The 25,309-nt window shown below is 34.4% G+C and overlaps 1 protein-coding gene across 1 annotated transcript in view; it reads right to left on the bottom strand.

The window, feature by feature from the left end:
- The window catches only part of CYLC1 (cylicin 1), a 77,526-nt gene that overhangs the window by 35,425 nt on the left and 16,792 nt on the right, over positions 1–25,309 (bottom strand). Inside the window, exons 2-5 of the mRNA XM_053201419.1 lie at positions 17,014–17,067; positions 10,325–10,365; positions 8,218–8,336; positions 5,120–6,733 (exon numbers count right to left, since the gene is read on the bottom strand). Of these exons, the coding sequence (XP_053057394.1) occupies positions 5,120–6,733; positions 8,218–8,336; positions 10,325–10,365; positions 17,014–17,067 (1,828 nt within the window). The remainder of the gene's footprint in view (positions 1–5,119; positions 6,734–8,217; positions 8,337–10,324; positions 10,366–17,013; positions 17,068–25,309) is intronic.

Genomic DNA, 25,309 nt, shown 5'->3' with positions numbered 1-25,309 from the left:
TTAAATAAGTCAATCAGAGAAAGACAAATACCGTGTTTCACTCTGTGGAATTTCAGATACAAAACAAATACATAGAATAAAAGCGACAAACAAGACACACCCATATATAGAGAGAATAAACTTGTAGTTTTCAGAGGGGAGGCGGTGAAATGAGTAAAGGGGATTAAAAGTACACTTATCTTGATGAGCACTGAGAAAGATATAGGATTTAAAAAGTATATTATATACCTGAAACTAATATAACATTGTATATTAAGTTGAATTATTTTTTTTATTCCAGTTTATGAATCATGACATGTTTTACTAACATAATTTCAAATGTCAATTATTTTAATACAGGAATATAAACAGAGGTGATCTTGAAACATGGCTTTAGCCCTTATTATGTCCATTATGATAATTATGAACAGTAGTATAATTCATTGAGCCCATACTAAAACAGACCTAAGGCTTATTAACAGTTTGTTTATAAATTCCCTGGATAAAAATGAGAAAAAAATATATATGTATCCTTTTGTGACTTCCACTTAGAATGCACAATTCCCTTTTGTGACTCCCCACACTCTTTTAAAAAAATATGTCTTATTATTTGTTCATTTTGTGTGAGTAGAAATGCTTGGAAAAACAGATGTCAGAAAGTCCATTAGCGTCATATGGTCTGCAGCTCTTTAGAGAAACCATGTTCTTAACCAACAAAATATATCTCACATGCTGCTTTTGGAATGGTGGATACAGTTCTTGGGGAAGATGGTGGCGTAGGAGGACGCTGGCCTCACCACGCATCCTGCTGATCATTTAGATTCCATCTACGCCTGCCTAAATAACCCAGAAAACGGCCAAAAGACTATCAGAATGGAGTCTCCAGAGCCAAGCGCAGACGAGAGGCCCACTGAAGAGGGTAGGAAGAGCAGAGAGGTAGTGCGCGCTCCAGGGACTGGCAGGAGGGAGCTGGTGCGGAGGGGCGGCCCGCCAGCCAAGCAGAGCCCCAGAGTCTGGCTGGCAAAAGCGGAGGGGCCGGATGGAGTGTGTTCTGACAGCAAGCGGGACTTGACATCTGGAAGGTTATAAGCTAACAGCTCTGCTCTGAGAGTGGGAGGGCTGGAGGACAACGGGAGGGAGAGTTGTTGAGCCCCGGACAACAGAGCTCAGCTTGGCGGGGAACAAAGGCGCTCACCAGCGCTATCTCCCTCACCCCTCCCCCAGCCAAAATCCCAAAGGGAACCAGTTCCTGCCGGGGAACTTGCTTGCTCCGAGCAAACACCCAATGCTGTGCTTCTACGGATCCATCACTCTGGCGGGTCTGACTCCCTCCCGGTGCTGCAGGGCCCCTACTGAAGCGGATCTCCAAAAGAAAAGCGAGCTGAGCCTGCCCCTCCCACCCCTGTGCATCTTGCTGATCCACCCCAGCTAATACACCAGATCCCCAGCACCACAAGCCTGGCAGTGTGCAAGTAGCCCAGATGGGCCATGCCACCCCACAGTGAATCCTGCCCCTAGGAGAGGGGAAGAGAAGTCACACACTAGTCTGACTGTGGCCCCAGCGGTGGGCTGGGGGAAGACATCAGGTCTGACTGCGGCCCCGCCCACCAACGCAAGTTATTCAAGACAGAACAGGGGAAGTGCCCCACAGTCCCGTTCCACTCCAGGGACTATCCAAAATGACGAAACAGAAGAATTCCCCTCAGAAAAACATCCAGGAAATAACAACAGCTAATGAACTGATCAAAAAGGATTTAAATGATATAACAGAAAGTGAATTTAGTATAATAGTCATAAAATTAATCGCTGGGCTTGAAACAGTATAAAGGACAGCAGAGAATCTCTTGATACAGAGATCAAGGGACTAAGGAACAGCTAGGAGGAGATAAAAAATGCTATCAATGAGCTGCAAAATAAAATGGAGACAGCTATGGCTCGGATTCAAGAGGGAGAGGATAGAATAAGTGAACTAGAAGATAAAATTATGGAAAAAGAAGAAGATGAGAAAAAGAGAGATAAAAAAATCCAGGAGTATGAGGGGAAAATTAGAGAACTAAGTGACGCACTAAAGACAAATAATCTACGCATAATTGGTATTCCAGAGGAGGAAGAGAAAGAGAAAGGTGCTGAAGGGGTACTTGAAGAAATAATAGCTGAGAACTTCCCTGAACTGGGGAAGGAAAAAGGCATTGAAATCCAAGAGGCACAGAGAACTCCCTTCAGACGTAACTTGAATCGATCTTCTGCATGACATATCACAGTGAAACTGGCAAAATACAAGGATAAAGAGAAAATTCTGAAAGCAGCTAGAGATAAACGTGCTCTAACATATAAAGGGAGACCTATAAGACTCGTGACTGATCTCTCTACTGAAACTTGGCAGGCCAGAAAGGAATGGCAGGAGATCTTCCATGCGATGAACAAAAAAAATATGCAGCCGAGAATCCGTTATCGAGCAAGTCTGTCATTTAGAATAAAAGGAGAGATAAAGGTCTTCCCAAACAAGCAAAAACTGAAGGAATTCGTCACCACTAAACCAGCCCTACAAGAGATCCTAAGGGGGATCCTGTGAGATAAAGTACCAGAGACATCACTACAAGCATGAAACCTACAGACATCACAATGACTCTAAACCCATATCTCTCTATAATAACATTAAATAAATACATAAATACATAAATCCCTGGCAAGAAAACAATCTTGGTGTGTATAAGAATCAAACAACACATGCTAGCTTGGCTAAATTATATAATAAAAGGGGAAACATGATACAAAATGAGGGTGGAAAATAGGTAGGGTCTAGATAATGTAGGCATTGAAAACCAGGGTAAATGTTTGAAGCAGTAGAGAATAGAGATACCAAGACTACTTAGAAACCTTTGTAGAATTTCAAGAAAGATGATGATGGAAACTATTGAAGTAGTAGTAATTGAGATGCAGAGAAGTGGACTGATTCAGGATATATTTTGGAGCTAAAGTTCAGAAATTTTATTGATTGATCACATGTGTGAGTGAGGAAATGGATGAATCATAGATGATATACAGATTTTAAAAGAGCAAATGAGTGGATGGCAGCACCATTACTAAGATGGAGAAGGCTGAGGAGGTATAGGTTTTGGAATGGGTTGAGAGTTGTTAAGATATGTTAAATTTGAGGTTCCTAGTAGAATTCATGCTAAAAATTTCAGGTAGGTGCTCAGATATAAGAATTGGTTCCTCAATGGAAAGATCAAGCTAGACGTATTAATTTTGAAGTAATTAAAACATAGATGATATTCAAAGCCATTGGATTAGATGAGTTTACCAAAGAAAGGTTGTAGATATAAAAGGTCAGGAACCAAGTCTTAGGTCATTGCAACATCAAAGATGATGAAGAGGGGGTTACAATAAGGGTGGCAAAAACTACAAGTAGAAAGAAAACATGACAGTTGAGTCCTAGAAGTAAAATGCATTTTTTTTTTTAGGAAGAGAGAGAGGCTATTTTAAATGCTGTTGGTAAGATGAGAGAGGAGAAACCAGTGGATGTGGCCACAAGCATATATATGGCAATCTTGGAAAGAGCAGTTTCAGTAAAGTGATAGAGATGGAAGAGACTAATTAAATGGTAGCTATGCACATGGAAGTTTATTAAAGCGACAGTCTGAATGTATACACGCCCATAACACACCCTGAAAGGTTTTCTTCTACAATTAAAATCAATCCATGTCCCCAACTAGATTTCTTGTATTTTACTTATTTTTCATTAAAAAAAATCTAATGGAAAATAATCCAGCTATTTGAAGGTCTTTTTTTTTTCATTTACATTAAAATTTATACACCAATACATTCTTATTTCTTGTAAATCTTGTTGCGCTAGTGGCCACTCATCCATTGATTCAACCTCCAAGACTTATCCTTTAACAAAGAAGTCGTGAATTAGTTTCAAGTCTCAAAGCTGACTTTTTGAGTCTGCTTGGAAAAAAAATGGACTTAAAGTCCAGGATTTTTGACAGAAGTTTTTTTTTTAAGATTTCTAAATAAAAATAGGAAAATATAGGAAGATAAAAATGGAGATCTATACATAAAATTTTATTAGAAACCAAGGATAGAAAAAACTTGGAATGAAATGTAAAGGGAAATCCCCACAAGATTAGAGGAGGAATATTTGAGACGAAATAAGAATAGGAAAACAGGGAGGAAGAGGAGGAAGGGAAATTTTAATTAATGCAAGAATTTAATTAACACAAGAAGCTCAAGGTTAAGACTCAGCAATATCTACAGGTGTTCTGAATTTAGCAGGACAGAGAACATAAGCCCTATCATGAAGAGAATTGACAATAAACATTATGTGGAAGCAGAGCACACAGATTGATGCCCAGAAACCATGCAAATAAATTACACCCCAACCAAAGATTAGAGAGAGCCAGCATAGTGGACAACATGGGGAACAGGAGACCCTACATTCAAACTGAGATGTCTAATTAAGCTTCCCTTTACAGCAAGATTTTGGAGGCAGGGGAATGGAAGAGGAGATCTCCTGGAGGAGAGAAAAGAAATTAAATTTACAGGGCATTTACTCCCCTAAAGAGGGAATTAACCTGAAAGAGACTGTTATAAACCAGAGGGATCTAGTTACTTCTAGCAAGTTAACTTTTTTTCTGATTAATAGTAAGAATGATGAATTATAAATAAATTTATTTCAGATATAGATTAAATAATTTAATTGCATATTTGAATCCTTGTATGTTACATTTTTACCCTCCTATCTCTGGATTTTGGTTGATATTTAGCAACTTCCTAGGAAATGTCTTCATACCTCATTAAAATTTGCCACTGTAGAAGTTTTAGTCAATTTTAATTTTTTATTCCTTCTTAAGAATAGGACACTTAACCACTCTTGTAGTGTTCTCTTTACAAATACTTTTAAATGTTTCCTTAAGTTACAAGCCAGTTCTCTGTTCCAGTCTAAATATTATTAACTTTTTGACACTTGTTTTTCAACTCTTTTGAATTCTTTTGAAGTACTCTCTTATGTGTTAGTCCCTAACTTGTCAATATTCCAATAAAACTGAACTATTCTTAAGGAAAATATAAATTCAAACCTTTAAAATGTTTTTCATTATAGTCATTTTTTTCTAAAAATAAAGCACAGTAAACATACCAAAGGCGTATATCTTGGCTTTAGAGGTGGAGGAGGCATCTTGCACTGACAGAGACGTTTGACCTTGGGTGATGGTAGTATAGGCTCACAAGGAGGTAGTGGTGGTCTTTCTCTTGATGGGGGGACTCTGCCTGTACCTATTTTTTTCCCTTTTTCTTTGAATGTAGTCTTTTTGGATGAAATTTTGAATTCTTTCTTCAGTTCCAGTGCTTCCTTCTTTGAAGCTGTAGATGTGGCATCTGATTCGTCAACTCCTTTCTTTTTAGCCTCCAGTTTATATAAGGAGTCTTCAGATTCAGCATCTGAAATTTTAACTGTCTTAGTCTTCTTTGAGTCTTTCCTGGAAGACTCATCAGATTCAGCATCAGTAGACTCTGTACTCTTCCTTGCATCCTGTTTCTTGGCATCTTTTTTTGAATCTTTGTTAGCCTTCTTTGAATCATACTTATCCTTCTTTGACTCCCAATCAGATTCAGTTTCAGTAGACTCTTCAGACTTCATTACAGACTTACTTCTGTCATCTTTCTTTGAATTCCTCTTATAATTTTTTTCATCTTTTTTACCCTTTTTTGAATCCCATTCAGATTCAGAATCAGCATCAGTAGACACTGCATCCTTCTTGGCGGACTTTTTCTTGTCATCTTTTTTTGAGTCTTTCTTGATCTGCTTTTCACCTTTCTTCCAATTTTTTGCCTCCAGTTCAGACTCAGATTCAGCATCAGTAGACACTACATCTTTCTTTGTATCTTTTTTCTTGTCATTTTTCTTTGAATCTTTCTTAGCCTTCTTTGAATCTTTCTTTGCATCCTTTGAGTCTACAGATTCTGCATCAGTAGACTCTGCATCTTTCTTTGCATCTTTCTTCTTGCTGTCTTTCTTTGTACTTTTCTTATCTTTATTTGCATTTTTCTTTGCATCTTTTGAATCTACAGATTCAGCATCAGAGCTCTTTGCATCCTTTTTTATGTCTTTCTTTGAAGGCTTCTTTGAATTATTGTGAGAATAATTCTTTAACCATATATCCAATTTCATAGATTCAGCACCAGACTCCTCTATATACAATATGAAATCCATATTTGAACTATTTTTTGAGCAAGTCTGTGATTTGACATCAGAATTGTTCTTTGAGCCCTTAGAATCCTTCTTTGCACATAGGAACTCATTATCTGCGTCCTTGGACTTCTTTGAATCTCTCTTATCTTTTTTTGGATCCATTGAGACTGTCTTAAAATCTCTGGATTCTGGATTTGTTTCCAATTTAAACTTTGGCTTCTCGAATAGTTCACTTTTATGTGATAATTTTGATTGAGTTTTATCTGATTTCTTTCCTCCTTCAGGTTCCTCATCATTTAATGTTTTGGATTCTGGAGTTGTTTCATGTTGGCCTTTGTTTTTTTTGGGATTTCTTTGTAAAGTTCTTCCTTTTTTGTCATATTTGGACTTTTCAGATTCTCCATTTTCAGGATGGGTTTTAGGAGTATAAGGATTTCTGAATAGAGCCTGTCTCCTGACAGTTAAGTAAACAGATGGCCTTTGGGAATTTTTTTTAAAAGAATGCTTTATCCTTATATGATCTGGCTTCTCAACTTCCTTTAATTTTCTTTTGTCATGTCTCTGAAAAGATTAGAATAATTTTAATCATTTTTGAATAAGTTTTATTAATATGTATATATTTTTAGAGAGAGAAAGAGACCAAGTGGGGCTGGCGCAGAGGAAGAAGGAGAGAAAGAATCTCAAGCAGGCTCCATGCCAAGCACAGAGCCCAATACAGGGCTCAGTCACACAACGATGAGATCATGACCTGAGCCAAAATCAATCAGTCAGACTTTTAACTGACTGAGTAACCCAGGTGCCCCAAATGAGTTATGTCTTTTTAATATTGAAACATGAAAATAGGCTAGCTTTTCATTAACCATCTAGTTCAAATGGGAAAAAAAATCAACATTCTGTGTGGGTTATGTCTGTGAGATAACTCCATATTAGAAATAAAATGACTTTAGAAGAAATCTTGGTATTTTCTCAATGACTTTTATAGGGATTAGAGCAGGCCCGTAATGATCCATGACATTTAAGGGCTCATCCTCACAATTGATAGTGGGTTCCTTTTCAACCCCTGTATAGGAGAGATCATTTGAAACATTTTGTGCACCTTTCATCCCCAAGTTAGCTCAGAAATAAGCTGAATGCCCATGAAGATTGTCATGACAATTTTTATGATAACTATAAGCTTCAAGCCTTAGCCTCACTTTGTACTCCTGCTTTTAAGGTCTCTGATCAAATCAAGAGACTTAGAGCCCTGGTGTGAATTATTTCCCAGAACAAGGACATAAAATGAAAAAAAAATGATGCCATTAATTTGTGTAAAGGTACTGTAATTTTTTAAAATTCTTAATCTCAAATCTGTCAAATCTGGTTTTCATAGTGATCTCATACACTAATTTTGCATTTAGCTCTTATATTCTTTTAACTATTCAGTAGGGACTTCACCAATGAAATGGTCATATAGAATTAAAGGAGGACCATAAAGAGAAGCATGAAACTTGGATCACTAAAGATGTGGAAATGGCACTAAAATAAATGCATTGACTTACTCTGACTTGGGTTATGCTTTTAAAACATACTTTGATATCACCATGGGTGACCTCTGTAAGCTAGTTTTTCCTTTTACTAATTAATAACATATTTACACTTTATATAAAAGAGGTAAAATCTTGAATGTCCCTGTATCTAGTATCCTGAATGCCAGATTAAAGAAAATGGAGAGGGTAAATGAAACCTCATCAACATTGGCCCATGTTCTAAGGTTCAAATTTTAGATGTTTTTGCAGCTGGTAAACATTTCCTGAGAGATCTCACCAGTTTCATCATTAGGTTCTGTAGCTTCAATAGCCTATTACTATATAATGCCTTTGAAAATGAGAATTATGTATAAATACAAGTATATCTGAAACAGATGGAGGTAGTCTGTTGTACAGGTAATTATAAATTTAAAATATCTGCTTCCAAAAGGAATTAAAATTCAAATTATATATTTTTTATTTAAATTAATATATTGTATAGTCTTAGATTTAGTTAAAAATGACATTTTCAATACTTACAGGAACTGAGATTTGTAATTCTGAAGATCTTGATCTCTTTTCTCTACCTGGCTGGAGTGGTTTGGGAAATGTCAAAGTAAAGTAATCTTGATTCCATAATTTTCTGTTTGATTCACTGACTATAATGAGTGAAAAAAATGCACAAGTTGCAGTTAATAGCCAGACTTCCATCAGCACTGAAATATTCTTAAGAAATATATTGCTTAAATTAAACTAAGTTATAACTCAAAATATAGCTTCCTTCCCTGGATTCTTTAGTATATTTGCATCTCAATTAGGGAAAATAAAAGCTAATTTCCTCATTTAGCACTAAATTGTATATAAAATTACATTTGTAACTTTTTTTTAAATTAAACTTGTTTTCACAATTTTTACTTAAATCATAATAGTTAACATAATACAATAAGTAGGAATGTAAAATGGAGAAAAATTTGCTGTTTCTTTTCAAACATCATCTTACATATTTTGATTTATTTTGTCATTTTGGTTATCTTGCAGACAATGTGACTTCTATAGTCTCCATAATATCACAATGCAGAGCATAAAGTAGTCCATAAAGTCTCTATTGATTAAATCTGATCATATATTTTAGCACACCTCTGACCTCAATGACATCCAAGCCACAAAAAATTAGGGCCACAAACCCAAATACTGAATTTATTTCAGGGAAACCTATTTAAAGATTGGTATATACACCCTTGAGCACATCCAGAATAAAGTGATCAAACCATCTGGGTGTTCTAACATCAAAAGAAGAAATTGTGAGGTAATTCAGTATAGTTCTCCTGGATATAAGGAGATTAATGAAGGATGTGATCCCTATATTCAAATATTTAAATAACTGTTATATGAAAGTATAATAGTAATAGTAACAGTATAACCACAACTACTAACACATATAGTGTTTACTATGTGTCAGACTGTTTTAAGCAAGTTTAATTCACACAACACTGAGTTAGATAATAAAATTTATAATTGCTTCAATTTTATAGATATACAAAAATGAAGCACTGAGAGAGGTTAAACTGCTTGCTGAAACTCATAATGGGGAAGAGCTAAGATTCAAACAGGTAATTTGGCTCAGAGTCCGTGGTCTTGGTCACAATGTTAGAGACTTTATGTATTTCCTGAGGGGAGAACTAGTTCCAGTGGGTAAAAGTTGTATCAGTGCAGGAAGATATCAGCTCAATATATAAGGAAAAATTTATTTAAGTTGTAGCTTTTCAACAAAATTGTATGTCCACTTTCGTCATTTTGACTGTATTTCTTCTCTACTTTGGGTTTTGTTATTGTGATTTATCTCTACTTTGGGCTTTGTAATTGTGATTTTTATTTTATTTTATTTATTTTTTTTCAACGTTTTTTTAAATTTATTTTTGGGACAGAGAGAGACAGAGCATGAACGGGGAGGGGCAGAGAGAGAGGGAGACACAGAATCAGAAACAGGCTCCAGGCTCGGAGCCATCAGCCCAGAGCCTGACGCGGGGCTCGAACTCACGGACCGCGAGATCGTGACCTGGCTGAAGTCAGACGCTTAACCGACTGCGCCACCCAGGCGCCCCTGTAATTGTGATTTTTAAATAAAAGGAAACTTATGTAATTAAGATTTGTTGTTATAATGAGGAAGAACAAACTAAATATTTCATTTTTCAGTTTATTTATTTATTTACTCACTTATGTATGTATTTTGAGAGAGAGAGAGAGAGAGAGAGAGAGAGAGAGAGAGAATCCCAAGCGGGCTCTGTTATGTCAGCACAGAGAACGGCATGGGGCTTGATCCCATGAACGATGAGACAATGACCTAAGCTGAAATCAAGAGTCAGATACTTAACTGACTGAGCCATCCAAGCGTCCCAATATTTTATTTTAAAATAGCTACTACAAACCCACATTAAGATCAGAAATACTTTAAACACACATATATTTCAATGCACACATATACACATACACACGCATATAGGTTCTTTTAAATTTTAAGAGATATAGGGCACTTTATGCTTTACTACTTAGAATGGTTATTTGTTCCAAAAAAACAAAAGTTATTTGTCCCCAAAATAACTTTGAATATGATCTAAGTAATATTGAATTTCAAAGACTCAATTCTTACTTGATATGGAATTAACATACATTCTGATGTTTACTTCTTGCCTGTTAAAAAAAAGCTTCAATTAAATTTGTGCTATAGTTAATAATAACTAATAGTAGTCATACATCAATAAATATAATATAATACAATACAATACACCAGTGAGAATGCCTGGTATCAAAAAGACAAAAATAATAAGTGTCTGTGAGGATGGGGAGAAAAGTAAACACTTGCACACTGTTGGTAGGAATATAAACTGGTGCAACCACTGTGGAAAACAGTGTAGAGTTTCCTCTAAAACCTAAAAATAGAAGTACCATATCATACAGTAATTCCACTTTTGGGTATTTACTCGAGGAAAGCAAAAACATTAATTCAAAAAGATATATGAACCACTATGTTTAGCGCAGCTTTATTTTCAATAGCTAAGATATGGAAACAATCTAACTGTCCATGCATAGATGAATGGCTAAAGATGTAGTGTGTGTATATATCAACTAAAAAAATAATTACATCTTTCCTTTTGCAGCAACATGAATGGACCTAGAGGGTATTATGTGAAGTGAAATAAATCAGATACAGAAATAAAAAATACTATATGGTTTTGCTTATTATGTGGAATCAAAAAAAGAAAACAAACAATGAACACATAAACAAAAATAGAAACAGACACATAAGTACAGAGAACAAGCTGCTGGTTGCCAAAGGGAAAGAGGATGATAGGATGAACAAAATAGGTGAAGAGTATTAAGAGGTACAAACTTTCCATTATAAAATAAATAACAGGGATGAAATGTATAGCACAAAGAATATAAGCAATAATATTTTAACAATGTAGTATAATGCAAATGGTAACTGCACTTATTATGGTGAGCACTCTATAATGTACCGAATTGTTGAATCACTATGTTCTACACATGAAACTAATATAATATTGCATGTCAACTATACTTCAATAAAATGTAACATAAATTTTGGGGTGCCTGCATGGCTCAGTCTGTTGATAGTCCAAATCTCAATTTCAGCTCAGGTCATGATATAACATTTGTGAGATCAAGCCCCACATCAGGCTCCTCACTGAGTTTGGAGCCTACTTGAGATTCTCTCTTTCCCTCTCTATCTCTGCCCCTCCCCAATTGTGTGCACTCTCTCTCTCTAAAGAAATAAACATTTTTTTAAAGTAACATCAATTTTAAAACATGTTAAAATACTATGTACTTCTTATGTATTATTCAATATTGTAATAAACAAACACAGTTTGCATTATTAACATCAATAAACATATACTAAAATACTTCAATTAAATTTATACTATGGATAATGATTATTATAAATACTATTATTAATAATCCTTAAATAGTAACACTTTGAGGATTTTTTTCATTTGAATATAGTTGTCACAATGTTACATTAGTTTCAGTTGTACAAAATAGTGATTCAACAAGTTTATATATTGTTATGTTCACAAGCGTAGCCTTATCCATCCCAATACATTGTTGTTACAATATAACTAACTATATTTCTTATGCTATGCCTTTTATTCCCATAAATGTCAACTATCAGTTTTCTGCATTTATAGGTATGATTCTGTTTTTATTAATTTATTTTTTTGATATTCCACTTATGAGTGAAATTATATGGTATTTGACTTTCTCAGCCTGATTTATTTCACTTAGCATAACACCCTTAAAGTCCATCCATGCTGTCTAAAATCTCTTCCTTTTGGGGACACCTGGGTGGTTCAGTCGCTGAAGCATCCAACTTCAGCTCAGGCCATGATCTCATGATTTGTGAGTTCAAGCCTCATGTTGGGCTCTGTGCTGACAGCTCAGACTCTGTAGCCTGCTTCAGATTCTGTGTCTCCCTTTCTCTCTGCTCCTCTCCTGCTCATACTTTCTCTCTCTCTCTCTCTCAAAAATAAACATTAAAAATTGTTTAAAAAATAAAATAAAATCTCATTTTTCTTGTGGTTGCATAATATTCCACTGCATGTGTACACACAACCTCCTTATCCATTGATCTATTCATGGGAAAGTTAGTGGTTTCCATATCTTGGCTCTTGTAAATAAGGCTTCAAATAACATAAGGGTGCATATATCTTTGTGAATTATTATTTTTGTTTTATTTGTGTAAATACCCATCAGTGAAATTATTTGATCATGTGGTATTTTAATTTTTAATTGTTTCAAAGAACCTCCATACTGTTTTCCACAGTGGCCATACCAATTTACATTCCTACCAAGAAGGTACAAGAAAGGGTTCCTTTTTTCTCCACATTCTCTCTTGTCAAAACTAATTGTTACTTCATGTCTTTTAACCATTTTAAAAGTTATAAAGTGATATCTAATTGTGGTTTTGATTTGCATTTCAGTGATTATTATTGATGTTGAGCATCTTTTCATGTGTCTGTTGGCCATCTGAATGTCTTCTTTGGAGCATCCGCTAAGGGAAGGAGAAATAAGATAAAAACACAGAGGGAAGCAAACCATAAGAGACTCATATGCAAAGAAAACACTGAATGTTACTGGAGGGGAAGTGGTTGGAGGGATGGGTTAAATGGGTGATGGGTATTATGGAGGGCACTTTTTGGGATAAACACCGGATGTCATATGTAAGAGATGAATCACTGGGTACTACTCCGGAAGCCATGACAATACTGTATGTTAACTAACTTGAATTTAAATTAAAAAAATGGCTATTCTCATTCCCTGCACATTTTTCAATCAGATTGCTTGATTTTTTTTCTGTGGAGCTGTATACATTTTAAATATATTTTGAATATTAACCCTTTATCAGGTATATCATTTGCAAATGTCTTCTTCCATTCACTAGGCTGCCCTTTTGTTTTGCTGATAGTTTCCTTTGTGGTGGAAAATCTTTTTTTTTTTTGATGAAGCCCCAATAGTTTACTCTTGGTTTTGCTCCTCTTGCCTTAGGAAACATATCCAGAAAAAATATTGCTATGATTGATGTATGAGTAATTATTGCCTTTATTATGAGAGTAATTATTGCCTGTATTATAAGAGTAATTTTTTGCCTGTATTATCTTCTAGGATTGTGATGATTTTAGGTCTTTAATCCCTTTTGAGTTATTTTTAGGTTTGCTATTAAAAGGTGATCCAGTTTCATTCTTTTACATGTAGCTGTCCAGTTCTCCCAGCACTACTTATTGAAGAGATGGCCTTTTGCCTATGGTATATTATATATGTTGTGTTTCTTTATTGAGAATCTCAGTGAGTCCTTCCACTCATTTCTACAGCCTGGTATCTTTATAATTCTTTAAATTCTTTATATTACTTTAAATTCTTTATAAGGCGTGAAGGGAAAAAAAGAAAAAAAAAAGAAGAAAAAAAGAGGTTAGAGAGGGAGGGAGCCAAAGCATAAGAGGCTCTTAAAAACCGAGAACAAACTGAGGGTTGATGGGGGTGGGAGGGAAGGGAGGGTGGGTGATGGGTATTGAGAAGGGCGCCTGTTGTTATGATCACTGGGTGTTGTAGGGAAACCAATTTGACAATAAATTTCATATTAAAAAAAGAAACAAAAACAATCAAAAAGTAAAAAAATAATTTCTTTATAAGTCATATTGCTTAAACCTATTTCATTTAGTTGTTTTTATGAAGTTTTTTTTCTTTCTTTTTTTTCCTCTTTCTTTTATTTCTTTCTTTTCTCTTTCTTTCTTTCTTTCTTTCAGAGAACATTCTTCTGTGTCTCCATTTTGCTTGACTTTCTGTGTTTGTTTCTATGGATTAGGAAGATCACTGACATTTTCTAAACTGAAGGAATGGTCTTGTGTATGGTTATCCTCTATGTAGACTATGTTGTTGGTGACTTTTCCTGGCTGGCTAGAGCTATGGTTGGCATGGACTGAGTGTCTTGGGGCTTTCCAAGTAGTGGGCATCCTGTCAGGACAACTAAAAGTAAAGTGTATGCAAGCAGGGTTTTCTCAGCATTCTACACACTGAGGCCACCCTAGTAAGATAAAGCTGAAATGGGTGTAAACCATGGTGTTCTGGAGCACTCTGTGCAGGAGGTGCCTGGCAGGGTGGCTGGAGCTGATGTAATGTGCAGTCAGGAGGTCCCTGAGCTCTCCATGCAGAGGGTGCCATAGCAGAACAGCTGAAACTGAAGTGGGTACAAGTGAAGTCACCTAGGTCTCTACACACAAAAACATCTTGGGAGGATAACTGAAGACCAGAATCCACCCTAGGCACCTCAAGCATGGAGGGACCCACACAGGGAAAACAAATTACCATAATATTTGGCTTTGAAAACCAGAGAAGCCTAACAATCAGGGGGACTGAATACTGGAACTTTAAAAATCCAGGGACCAATAGTAATAATAATAATAATAAAAGACCGAGGTTCTCTTAACTATAGAGAATAAAAAGGGTTGCTGGAGGGGAGGTGTGCGGGGGATGGACTAAATGGGTGATGGGTATTATAGAAGGCACTCAAAGTGATGAACAGTGGGTATTATTGTATGTAAATGATGAGTCACTAAATTCTGCTCCTGAAATTAATATTACAGTGCATATTGGCTAACTAGAATTTTAATAAAAACATGAAACAAACAAACAAAAAGCCAGGGAGAGCTCAGTTCTGGGAGAGCTAGGAGGGCAGAGTCTCTTCCACTAAAGATACAGCACAACAAACAGCCCTGTTGAGATGTCGTTTAGAAGCAGCAGTTTTGAAAACACTTGGAGTGTGCAGGAAGGAAATTTATTTACTAATCTCAGAGAATGCCCTGGATGGGCAGGGATCTTTGGGGAACTTCTCCAGGAAAAAAAGAGCTGGCAGGTACCATTTCCTTCCCCCACACCCTAACCTAGATTCAAGGGCAACAGCAGAAATTAGCACAGTGCATACTTTCCACTTCATTTGCTTGTAGTGTTCCCCAACCCTGTGTGCTCCTGCAGAAACATCCCTGACATCCAAGCTTCAGCAGTAGTTTTTCCAGGTAGCTGCAGCCCCCTTTAGCAGCAGAAGTGTGCAGAACTTTCTGGCACTGTGCTTCCAGACCCCATGTTCTCCTGTGGACCTTACGCCTCCAATATACCCTTGTCTACAGCCCATTGAAAGAAATGCCAAAAAACAGCCTCACTAGGAGCCAGCACCACTCCAAAGTGATTCCTGGCCTGTGGAGAGGGGAAGATAACTACACATGCAAATCCAACAGTGACTCAAGAAGTAGGCTGGGAGAAGACATCAGAGAAGAAACTGATGGTTACCAAAGGGGAGGTGGCTTGGGGAATGCATGAAATAGGTTAAGGGGGATTCATAATATACCTATCATGATGAGCACTGTTAATGTATAGAATTATTGAATCACTATATTGTACACTTGATACTAATATCACATTGTATATTAACTATACTGGAATTAAAATAAAAAATAAATATTTAAAATAAATAAAATTACATGATTATAAATCTTAAAATGATAAATTAAAATAAGAGACAAAACTTTTTCAGTGGATTATAGAAGATATACCAAAATAAAAGAACTCATAAAGATTAATGTTTTAGTGGAGATAGTGTACTGTGTACACACTAAAGGATAGTAAGCTCATAAAGCAATACTAATGTCAAACAAAGTTAATTTTAACATAAATAAAGATAAATGCAACATTTTACCATGCTAATTGGGTCAATCCTATAGGAAAATACAAGTCTAAATTTGCATGTACTCACTTGCATAACTAAAATACACAAGCAAAAAGTTATACAACTAAAAGCAATATGCAAACTTACAATTACAGCTGGAACATTTAGTATGTGTATTTTAGTAACTAAAGGATCAATTATATAAAATATATAAGTAGAGATATAGACAATTTGAATAACATTATTAACAAAATGACATATGAAGACACTACACCAAACAACTGCAAAGTACACATCCTTTTCAAGTTCACATGGAATATTTAACCAAAGTGACTATAGACTGTACCATAAATTGTTTCAACAAATATCAAAGTACTGAAATTGTATGGTATATATTTGCTGACCACAGTTGCATAAGGCTAGAAATCAATAACAAAAGGAAAATTTTGAAAAATCTGAATATTTGGAAATTAACAGTATAATATATATGTGTTAAAGAGTAAATAACAATTAAAATTAGAAAATATTTTGAAATATATTTTGTATATCATGAAGAAAAATGTGATTGCTAAATATGAATGGATGCAAAGAATTACTAAGAATTTTATAGCTTTATTCATATATCAGAAAATAAAAGAAGCTGAAAACAAATGTTTTACATATCCATCTCAAGAAACTAGAAACAGAACAGCTCATTGAAGCCAATATATGTAGGAAGAAAAAAAAATAAAGATAACATGGGCACCTGGGTGGCTTAGTCAATTAAACATTTGACTCTTGGTTTCAGCTCAGGTCATGATCTTATGGTTCATGAGATTGAGCTCTGTGTTGAGCATTTTTCTAACAGTGTGGAGTCTGCTTGTGATTCTCTGTCTCCTCTTTCTCCACCCTTTTCCCTCTTTCTCTCTTACAAAATACATGAATAAACATTAAAAAATAAAGATAACAGAGGTGAAAAGAAAACAAAAAAAATTACGCATGCGAATTTGAAAATTTAGGTGAAATAGGAAAATTCCTTTAAAAAGAACACATATTAAAGCTGAAATAGAAAAATATAAATTATTGTATGTATACTAAAGATGTTAGCTTGATAATTAAAAACTTACCGACATAAAGAATTTGAGGTATGGATGTCTTCATTGATAAATTCTCCCAAAAATCTGAAGAATACATAACAATTATTCACAAACTCTTCTGAAAAAGGGAACATTTATCAACTTGTTCTATGAGAAGAGAATAGACTTAATAACAACATCTGAAAAAGTCATTAATAGAAAATAAAATTAGTCTTATATCTTTTATAAATATAGATTCTAAAATGCTTAAACATTTTATCAAATTCAACACATAGAAAGCATATTATATCACAACCAAATGAGTCTTATTTTAAGTCAGTTCAACATTTGAAATTCACCACATTAACATATTAGAATAAAGGAGGGAAAGTCACGTGATCATTTCAGTATACAGAAAAAGTCTTTAAGAATACCTAACATTTGGGGAGCCTGGGTGGCTTAGTCGGTTAAGCGTCTGACTCTTGATTTAGGCTTAGGTCATGATCTCATGGTTCATAAGTTTGAACCCCACATTGGGCTCTGCAATGGTGGTGTGGAGCCTGCTTGGAATTTTCTCTCTCCATCTCTGCCCCTCCCCTGCTCACACTGTCACTCTCTTTCAAAATAAATTATAAATAAATAAATAAACTTACAAAAAAGAATATCTAAAATTCATTTATGGAAATCTTTTGGCAAATAAGAAATAGAAATTTCTTTAGCCTGGTAAAAAGAATCTATAGGAAACCAGAATAAATGTAATATTCAATGGTGAAGTAGAAGTGCTCCTCTTAAACTGATGAATAAAAAGGGTGTCCACTAGTAAACTTCGATCTGACATTGTAATAGAGGTCCTAGCCTATGCAATAAAGCAAGAAAAAATAAGTTAAAAGCCTAAAAATAGTAAAAGGAGAAATAAAATTGTTATTTGCAGCCAGCACAACTGTCTACATGGAAAATGTAAGATGTTCAGACACACAATCAGAATTAATAAATGAATTTAGTGACATTGCTATATACTAAGATTAACTGTGAAAATAAGTTATATTTCTATACACAACAATATAATTAGAAAATATACCATTTATATGATAACATCATGAGTACCAAACACTTAGGAATAAATCTAAAAATATATCTTCCAAATGTCTATAATGAAGGGTGTAAACCAATATTAAGATAAATTAAATAAAACATAAATAAATTGACATATATACCATCTTCAGGAATTGAAAGATTCCATATTGTATGTATAACACACCCTCCCACATTGATATATTGATTGAATATAATCTCAATAAAATTTTTTGACATTTTTTATAACTGATAGTTGATTCTAAATTTTACATGGAAATGAAAGAGCCAAGAATATTCAAGAAAATTTGAAAAAAAATGGAAAATTATACATTGCCAAATATCAATATATCAATTTATGATAAAATGGCAACAGTTAAGACAATGTAGTATTGGCACAAAAACAAATAACCATTGAGACAATAGGAAATATAAAAAGATGTCTATAAAGATATGGTCACATGAATTATCCTAAAATTGTTATGCACTGGGGAAAGAGTATTTTCAACAAATGGTACCAGTCAATTTGATATCGTCAAAGGGACAAGATGTGAGTATTGGTCCTTCTCTCACTTTAAACAACAAAATTAGTACTAGATGTATTATAGACATAAAGCTGAAAAGTAAAACAAAATGTTTCCAGAGGTAACATAGGAGAATATTTTAATAGCAGTGGAGTGTTTCTTAAACAGGACACAAAAATCTATAATCCTAATGGAATAGAATGACATGTAAGCCTTCTGTTATCCAATGAGGATTAACTGTACCACTCTTCCTTTTTCCAAAAAAAAAAGGAAATGTAAAGAAAAAAGTAGATAAAAGACATATTTCTTCTTTGAACATCATAATAAAATATTTTTAAAGAAATGGTAGTCATAACAATATTAATAACAATAATAACTAGTATGTTTATTGTGCTTTTATAGTGTTTTAGAGTGCTTAAAATGCACTTTCAAGTATAGTATACCTTTTAATATAATAAGCTATTTTAATTTGTTTTATTTGTTCTGGAATGAAATCCTGCTCTCAAAATTATTTTTCCTTCTCCATTTATATGTCCTTTTCTTCAAATCTTCTTTTTATAAACATAACTGCTAACTGTTTTTCTCTACTTTTATTTAATTCATTATTTTTCTTGAAATTCTATTCCTTGATAATTGAATAAGTCAATTCTTCAAATTTGAATAAGAAATTATGATGTTATTTTCATTCGTGTATTCATTCAACTAATAAATATTGAGTACTGTGGAAGGCTGGTAAATAACTTCACAAAATGTCCATATCTGAAGCACTGGAACTTGTGAATGTCATCTTATATGACTAAAGGGATTGTACATATGTGATTAAGAACCTTGAAATCAGGAAATTATTCTGTATTATCCAGCAAGACACTTAATGTATTCAACAGAGTTCTTATAAGAGGAAAACAAGAAAACCAGAGGGCGATAAGGCAATCTGATGATGAAAACAGAGATTGGAATGATTCCCTTTGAAGAAGGGGAAAGGAGACACAAGCCAAAGAACTCAGGTGGTCACTAGAAGCTAAAACTATGCAAGAAAATTGGTTTCCTCTTCAAAGACTTTAGAAGAAAGCAACCTTGCTGACACCTTGATTTTAGCCTAAGTAAAACTGATTTCAGACCTATAACCTCCAGAAATGTAAGCAAATGTGTTTGTATTATTTATCCCACTGAATTTGTGGCATTCTCTCACAGAAATAATAATTAATACAAATCGTGGTACCAGTAGTGGGTGTGGGTGCTGCTGTAACAAATACCTAAAAATGTGGAAGTAAATTTAGATTTGGGATATGGGCAAAGGCTAAAGGGATTTATATTGCCTTGGAAAAACTGTTAGTAGACATATGAGTGTTAAAGACTCCTCTGATGGACTCTGGAGGAAGTTAGGAGCATGATAGAAAAAGCCTATATCATCTTAAAGAATACGTAATAAACAAACTATTGGTAAAATACGGACATTAAAAGTGTTGATGAGGGTTCAGAAGGAAGTGGAGAGCACAACAGAGAAAATGTAACATCATCTTAGAGAATACCTATGTAGTCACAAATAGAATTTTGGTTGAACTATGAACTTTAGGGTGCCTGAATGGCTCACTCAGTTTAGCATCTGACTCTTGATCTCAGCTCAGGTCATTATCTCATGGTTCATGAGATGGAACCTTATCTGAGCTGACAGCACAGACCCTGCTTGGTATTCTCTCTCTGCCTCTTTTTCTATCTCCTGCTCATGCTTTCTCAAAAGAAACAAACTTAAAAAAAAAAAACAGGAAGGAAGTTAAAGCTCCAAAGCAGTAAAACGGTTACATATATATACAACCCAGTCACAAAATTCACAAAATAGAAGGATGAAAAGTATGATATCATATGTGTGCATGGGGGAAATAAAAATTTAGTGCTTTCAGAATGGGTTCCATTTAGGTAACCATCAATTTAATATAGACAGTTATATGCATGAGAAGTTATATATGAGCTAATTGTAACCACAAATGAAAAATCTGTATAGAGATGAAAAAAAAGAAAAAAAAATAATCCAAACATATTATTAAAGAAAACCACCAAACAAGAGAAAATAAAAGAGAAGAAAGGAACAGAGAAAAATACAAAAAAAAATATGAAACAACAAAATTGAAATAATTACACATTTATTGGTAATCCCTTTGATTCTAAATGGCCTAAATGCTCCAAACAAGAGACACATGCTGAATGAAAGGATAAAAATGCAAGAACCACTTTTGGTTCTCTATATGGTACCCAGAAGAGACCTACTTCATACTTAAAGACACATACATATTGAAAGTGAAAGAATGGAAAAACCCTTACTATGCAAATGGAAATAAAAAGAAAACTGGGTAGCAATACTTGTATAGAAAAAAATAGACTTTAAAACAAACACTGTAACAAGACACAAAGAAGGACACAACATAGTGTTACAGCCAAAAATCCAACAAACAGATATAACAATTTGAAATATTTATGCAGCAAAAATAGGTGCACCTATATACATAAAGCAATTATTAGCAGACATAAAGGAAGAAGCTGACAATAATACGATAATAGTATGGGACTCTAACACACCTTTACAGGAGTAAATATATCATCCAGGCAGAAAATCAACAAGGAAACAGGAGCTTTGAATGGCACATTGGACTAGATAGACCTAACAGATTCAGAACATTCTATCCAACGTGTGGAATGCACATTCTTTTCAAGGGCACATGAAACATTCTTCCAAATAAATCAGATGTTATACCACAAAACAACTCTCAATAAGTTAAAAAAGACTGAAATCATATGCATCTTTTCTGACCACATTGTTATGAAACTAGAAATCAATCACAAAGAAAAAATTTGGAAAGAACACAAATACATGAAGGCTAAATAACATGGTACTAAACAATGAATGGGTCAACCAAGAGATCAAAGAGGAAATAAAAAAAATACATGGAGACAAATGAAGATGCAAACAAAATAGTAAAAACAAAAATTGAGGGATGAAGCAACAGCCGTTCTAAGAGGGAGGTTATGGCAATACAGGCCTACCTCAAGTAGCAAGAAAAGTCTAAAATAAACAACCTAACCTTAAACCTAGAAGAACTAGAAGAGCAAAGTCCAAAACCATTAGAATAAAGGAAAAAATAATAATTAGAGCAGAAATAAATGCAATAGAGACTAAAAAAATAGAACAGATAAATTAAACAAGAACTATTTCTTTGAAACAAAGTGTATCAACAAAATTGACAAACCTTTAGCTAGACTCAACAAGAAAAAATGAGGGAGGACTCAAATGAATATAATAAGAAATGAAGTAGGAGAAATAAGAACTAACACCAGAAAAATATGAAGGATTATAAAAGAAAAATATGGAACATTATATGGTATCAAATTGGACAACCTAAAGGAAATGGATAAATTCCTAGAAACATAAAACTTTCCAAAAGTGCATCAGAAAGAAATAGAAAATTTAAATAGACTGATTACTAGCAATTAAATTGAATCATTAAAAAAAAAAGAAAACTCCTGTAAAACAAGTGCAGAACTGATGTATTCACAGTAAATTCTACCAAACACTCAAAAAAGAATTAATACCAATACTCCTCAAACTATTTGAAAAAATAGAAGGGGAAAGAAAAAAATATTCTATAAGGCCAGCATTACCCTGATACAAAAAACAAACAAAGCAGATAAAGACACCACAAAAAAAGAAAACTACATGCCAATATCTCTGATGACCATAGATGCAAAAACCCTCAATGAAATATTAGCAAACTAAAGCCAACAATACAGTATCAAGTGTGCTTTATTCCCGGGTTTCAAGGGTATTTTAATATTCATAAATCAATCAAAGTGATGTGTCACCTTAACAAAAGAGTAAAAACCATATGATCACTTCAGTAGATTCAGAAAAAAATTGACAAAGTGCAATATTTATTCATAATAAGTCTCAAAAAAATCTGTTTTAGGAGGAATATGCCTCAACATAAGAAAGACCATATATAAAAATCCCACAGCTAACATCATACTCAGTGGTGAAAAACTAGAGTGTTTTTCCTCTAAGGTCAGGAACAAAACATGGATGTCAACTTACACTACATTTATTGAATATAGTACTAGAAGTCCTAGACAAAGCAAACAGAAAAGAAAAACAAATAAAGACATCCAAATTGGTAAGGAAGAAGTAAAACTTTCCCTATTTGAAGATGATATTATATACAGAAAACCTTAAAGGCTCCACCAAAAACTACCAGAACTGATAAATAAATTTTGTAAAGTCACAGGATACATAATATGCAGAAACCTGTTGCCTTTATGTACACTAATAATGAAGTAACAACAAGGAAAGTTAAGAAAGCAATCCCATTTACAATTGCACAAAAATGATAAAATAATAAATGTAACTAATGTGGTGAAAAACTACTCTGTAAACTACAAAATATCGGTGAATGATACTGAAGATGACACAAACAAATGGAAAGATATTTTACGCTCATGGATTAGAAGAACCAGTATTGTTAAAATGCCCATAATAACCAAAGCAATCTACAGATTTAATGAAATCCCTATCAAAATATCAACAACATTTTTCACAGTACTAGAACAGATAATACTAAAATTTGTGTGGAACTACAAAACACCCCAAATAGCCAAAGTAACCTTGAGGAAAAAAGCAAAACAAACAAACAAAGCTGCAGGTATTGTGATTCCAGATTTCAAGGTATACTACAAAGGTACAGTTATCAAAACAGTAAGGTCCTGGCACAAATATAGAAACATAGATCTTTTTAATAAGTGGTGTTGGAAAAACTGGACAGCTACATGCAAAAGACTGAAACAGGGCTACTTTTTTACTCCACACACACAAATAAAAAAGTGAATTAAGGAGCAAAATGCGAGACCTGAAACAATAAAACACTTAGAAGAAAACAGAATTTCTCTGACATCAGTTGTAAAGAAATTTTTCTAGATATGTCTCTTCTAGCAAAGGAAAGAAAACCAAAATTAATCTATTGGGACTATACCAAAATAAATGCTTTTGCACAGCAAAGGAAGAAATTAATAATACTAAAAGATAATCTACTACATGGGAGAAAATATTTGCAGATAATATATCTGATAAAGGGTTAGTATCCAAAACATATAAAGAACTTATACAACTCAATACCAAAAAATAGTACAATTAAAAATGGGCAGAGGGCATGAATAGACATTTTTTTTTTCTGAAAAAGACATATAGATGACCAACAGCAGTATGAAAAGTAGCTTAACATCATTAATCATGAGGGATATGAAAATTAAAACCACAATGAGATTTTACTTCACACCTGTCAGGATAGGTAAAATAAAAAATACAAGAAATAAAACAGTTAATGAGCGTTCTTTTCTCTCCACATCTTCCCCAACACTTGTTATTTATTTATTTATTTTTGTATTTCATCAAGATATGGAAACAACCCAAATGTCCTTAAGGTCCTTAGGACAATTATAAATAGTGCTGCAGTAAACATAGGGGTGCATATGCTTTTTCAAACTAGTCTTTTCATATTCTTTGGGAAAATATCCAGGAATGGAATTACTGAATCATATGGTAATTCAATTTTTATTTTTTTGATGAACCTCGATAATGTTTTCCACCATGGCTGCACCAATTTTTATTTGGTACCATATACTAAGGGATCCAGGAAGAGTCTTGCCCACCTTTGTATGTGGCGATAGTCCTTGGTACCACCTGTGAACACTGCAGTAGCCCATGAGCCACCATTAGCCCCTCTCAACTGTGGTCCAAAATATCCTGGACAACACTGTCTTAAACAGTCACTCACATATAAGCCTTTGCAGAAGCCCTGGTTTCAAGTGAAGTTATAGCACACCATTAAAATAAATAAATAAGAAAGAAAGAAAGAAAGAAAGAAAGAAAGAAAGAAAGCTGCTTAGAGAGAGTAAGAGAGACAATTGGAGGAGTTGACTTTATAAGCATCACCCATCCCCAAAAGCAGCACAGCTCACTGCCAAAAGTGAGTAAAAGTGTAGCTTCTGATTTCTCCCATGGAGGAGAGTGAAAGTGTGAATGTCCAGTTTCCTTAGCTGTGTGGGAAAATGACAAAAAAAAGTCAATTTCTATCTCATCACATCCAGAGTATTGAGTCATGAGCAGCATGACTAGGGGCATGAAGAGGCAGGGAGAGCAGTAGATATAATTCTCAGAGGACATTAAATGGATATGGATCCTACTGTGTTGACTCCATCAAGAAGCCTACCCATGAGCTTCTGGGAATGCTTTGCACATGGATCCCTAAACTGACCCATGGGCACCCATGACACTGCCTCACCCACACAGACTCACACATTGTGTTTGGCTGCCTGTGAATGCTCCTGATGGTGAAGAGTGTGAGCTTTGGCAAATGGCTAGTGAGAATGTACATAAACCTAGCATGAATCTGTGGGCCAGGAAATACAATGTTGAGCTTTAGTGTTGCCTCTAGGGAAGTAAATTGGAAGCTGTCAGCAGTTGGCCTATTGCTTGGCAAGATCCAGAGAAGAATTAAAACTTAAGAATTCTACCACAAAAAGGCCTAAGAAGCATGGAGCATGTATATCCATAGAATGTCTGAGAGAACCTCAGGATCCCCAGCAGAGAAGATGGAAGGTGGTTCTCTTTTGAAGTCAGTCAGTAAGGAATGGACAAGGTGACCTACTTCAAATATGAAAACAAAAATGCAAGATTTCAAGGAACATAAAGCATCAAGGAAACATGACACCAA

This window comes from Acinonyx jubatus, chromosome X, assembly GCF_027475565.1.
Source record: "Acinonyx jubatus isolate Ajub_Pintada_27869175 chromosome X, VMU_Ajub_asm_v1.0, whole genome shotgun sequence".
Lineage (NCBI taxonomy): Eukaryota > Metazoa > Chordata > Mammalia > Carnivora > Felidae > Acinonyx > Acinonyx jubatus.
The sequence above is the reverse complement of the archived record's forward strand: the minus strand, read 5'-3'. Positions and strand labels throughout refer to the sequence as shown.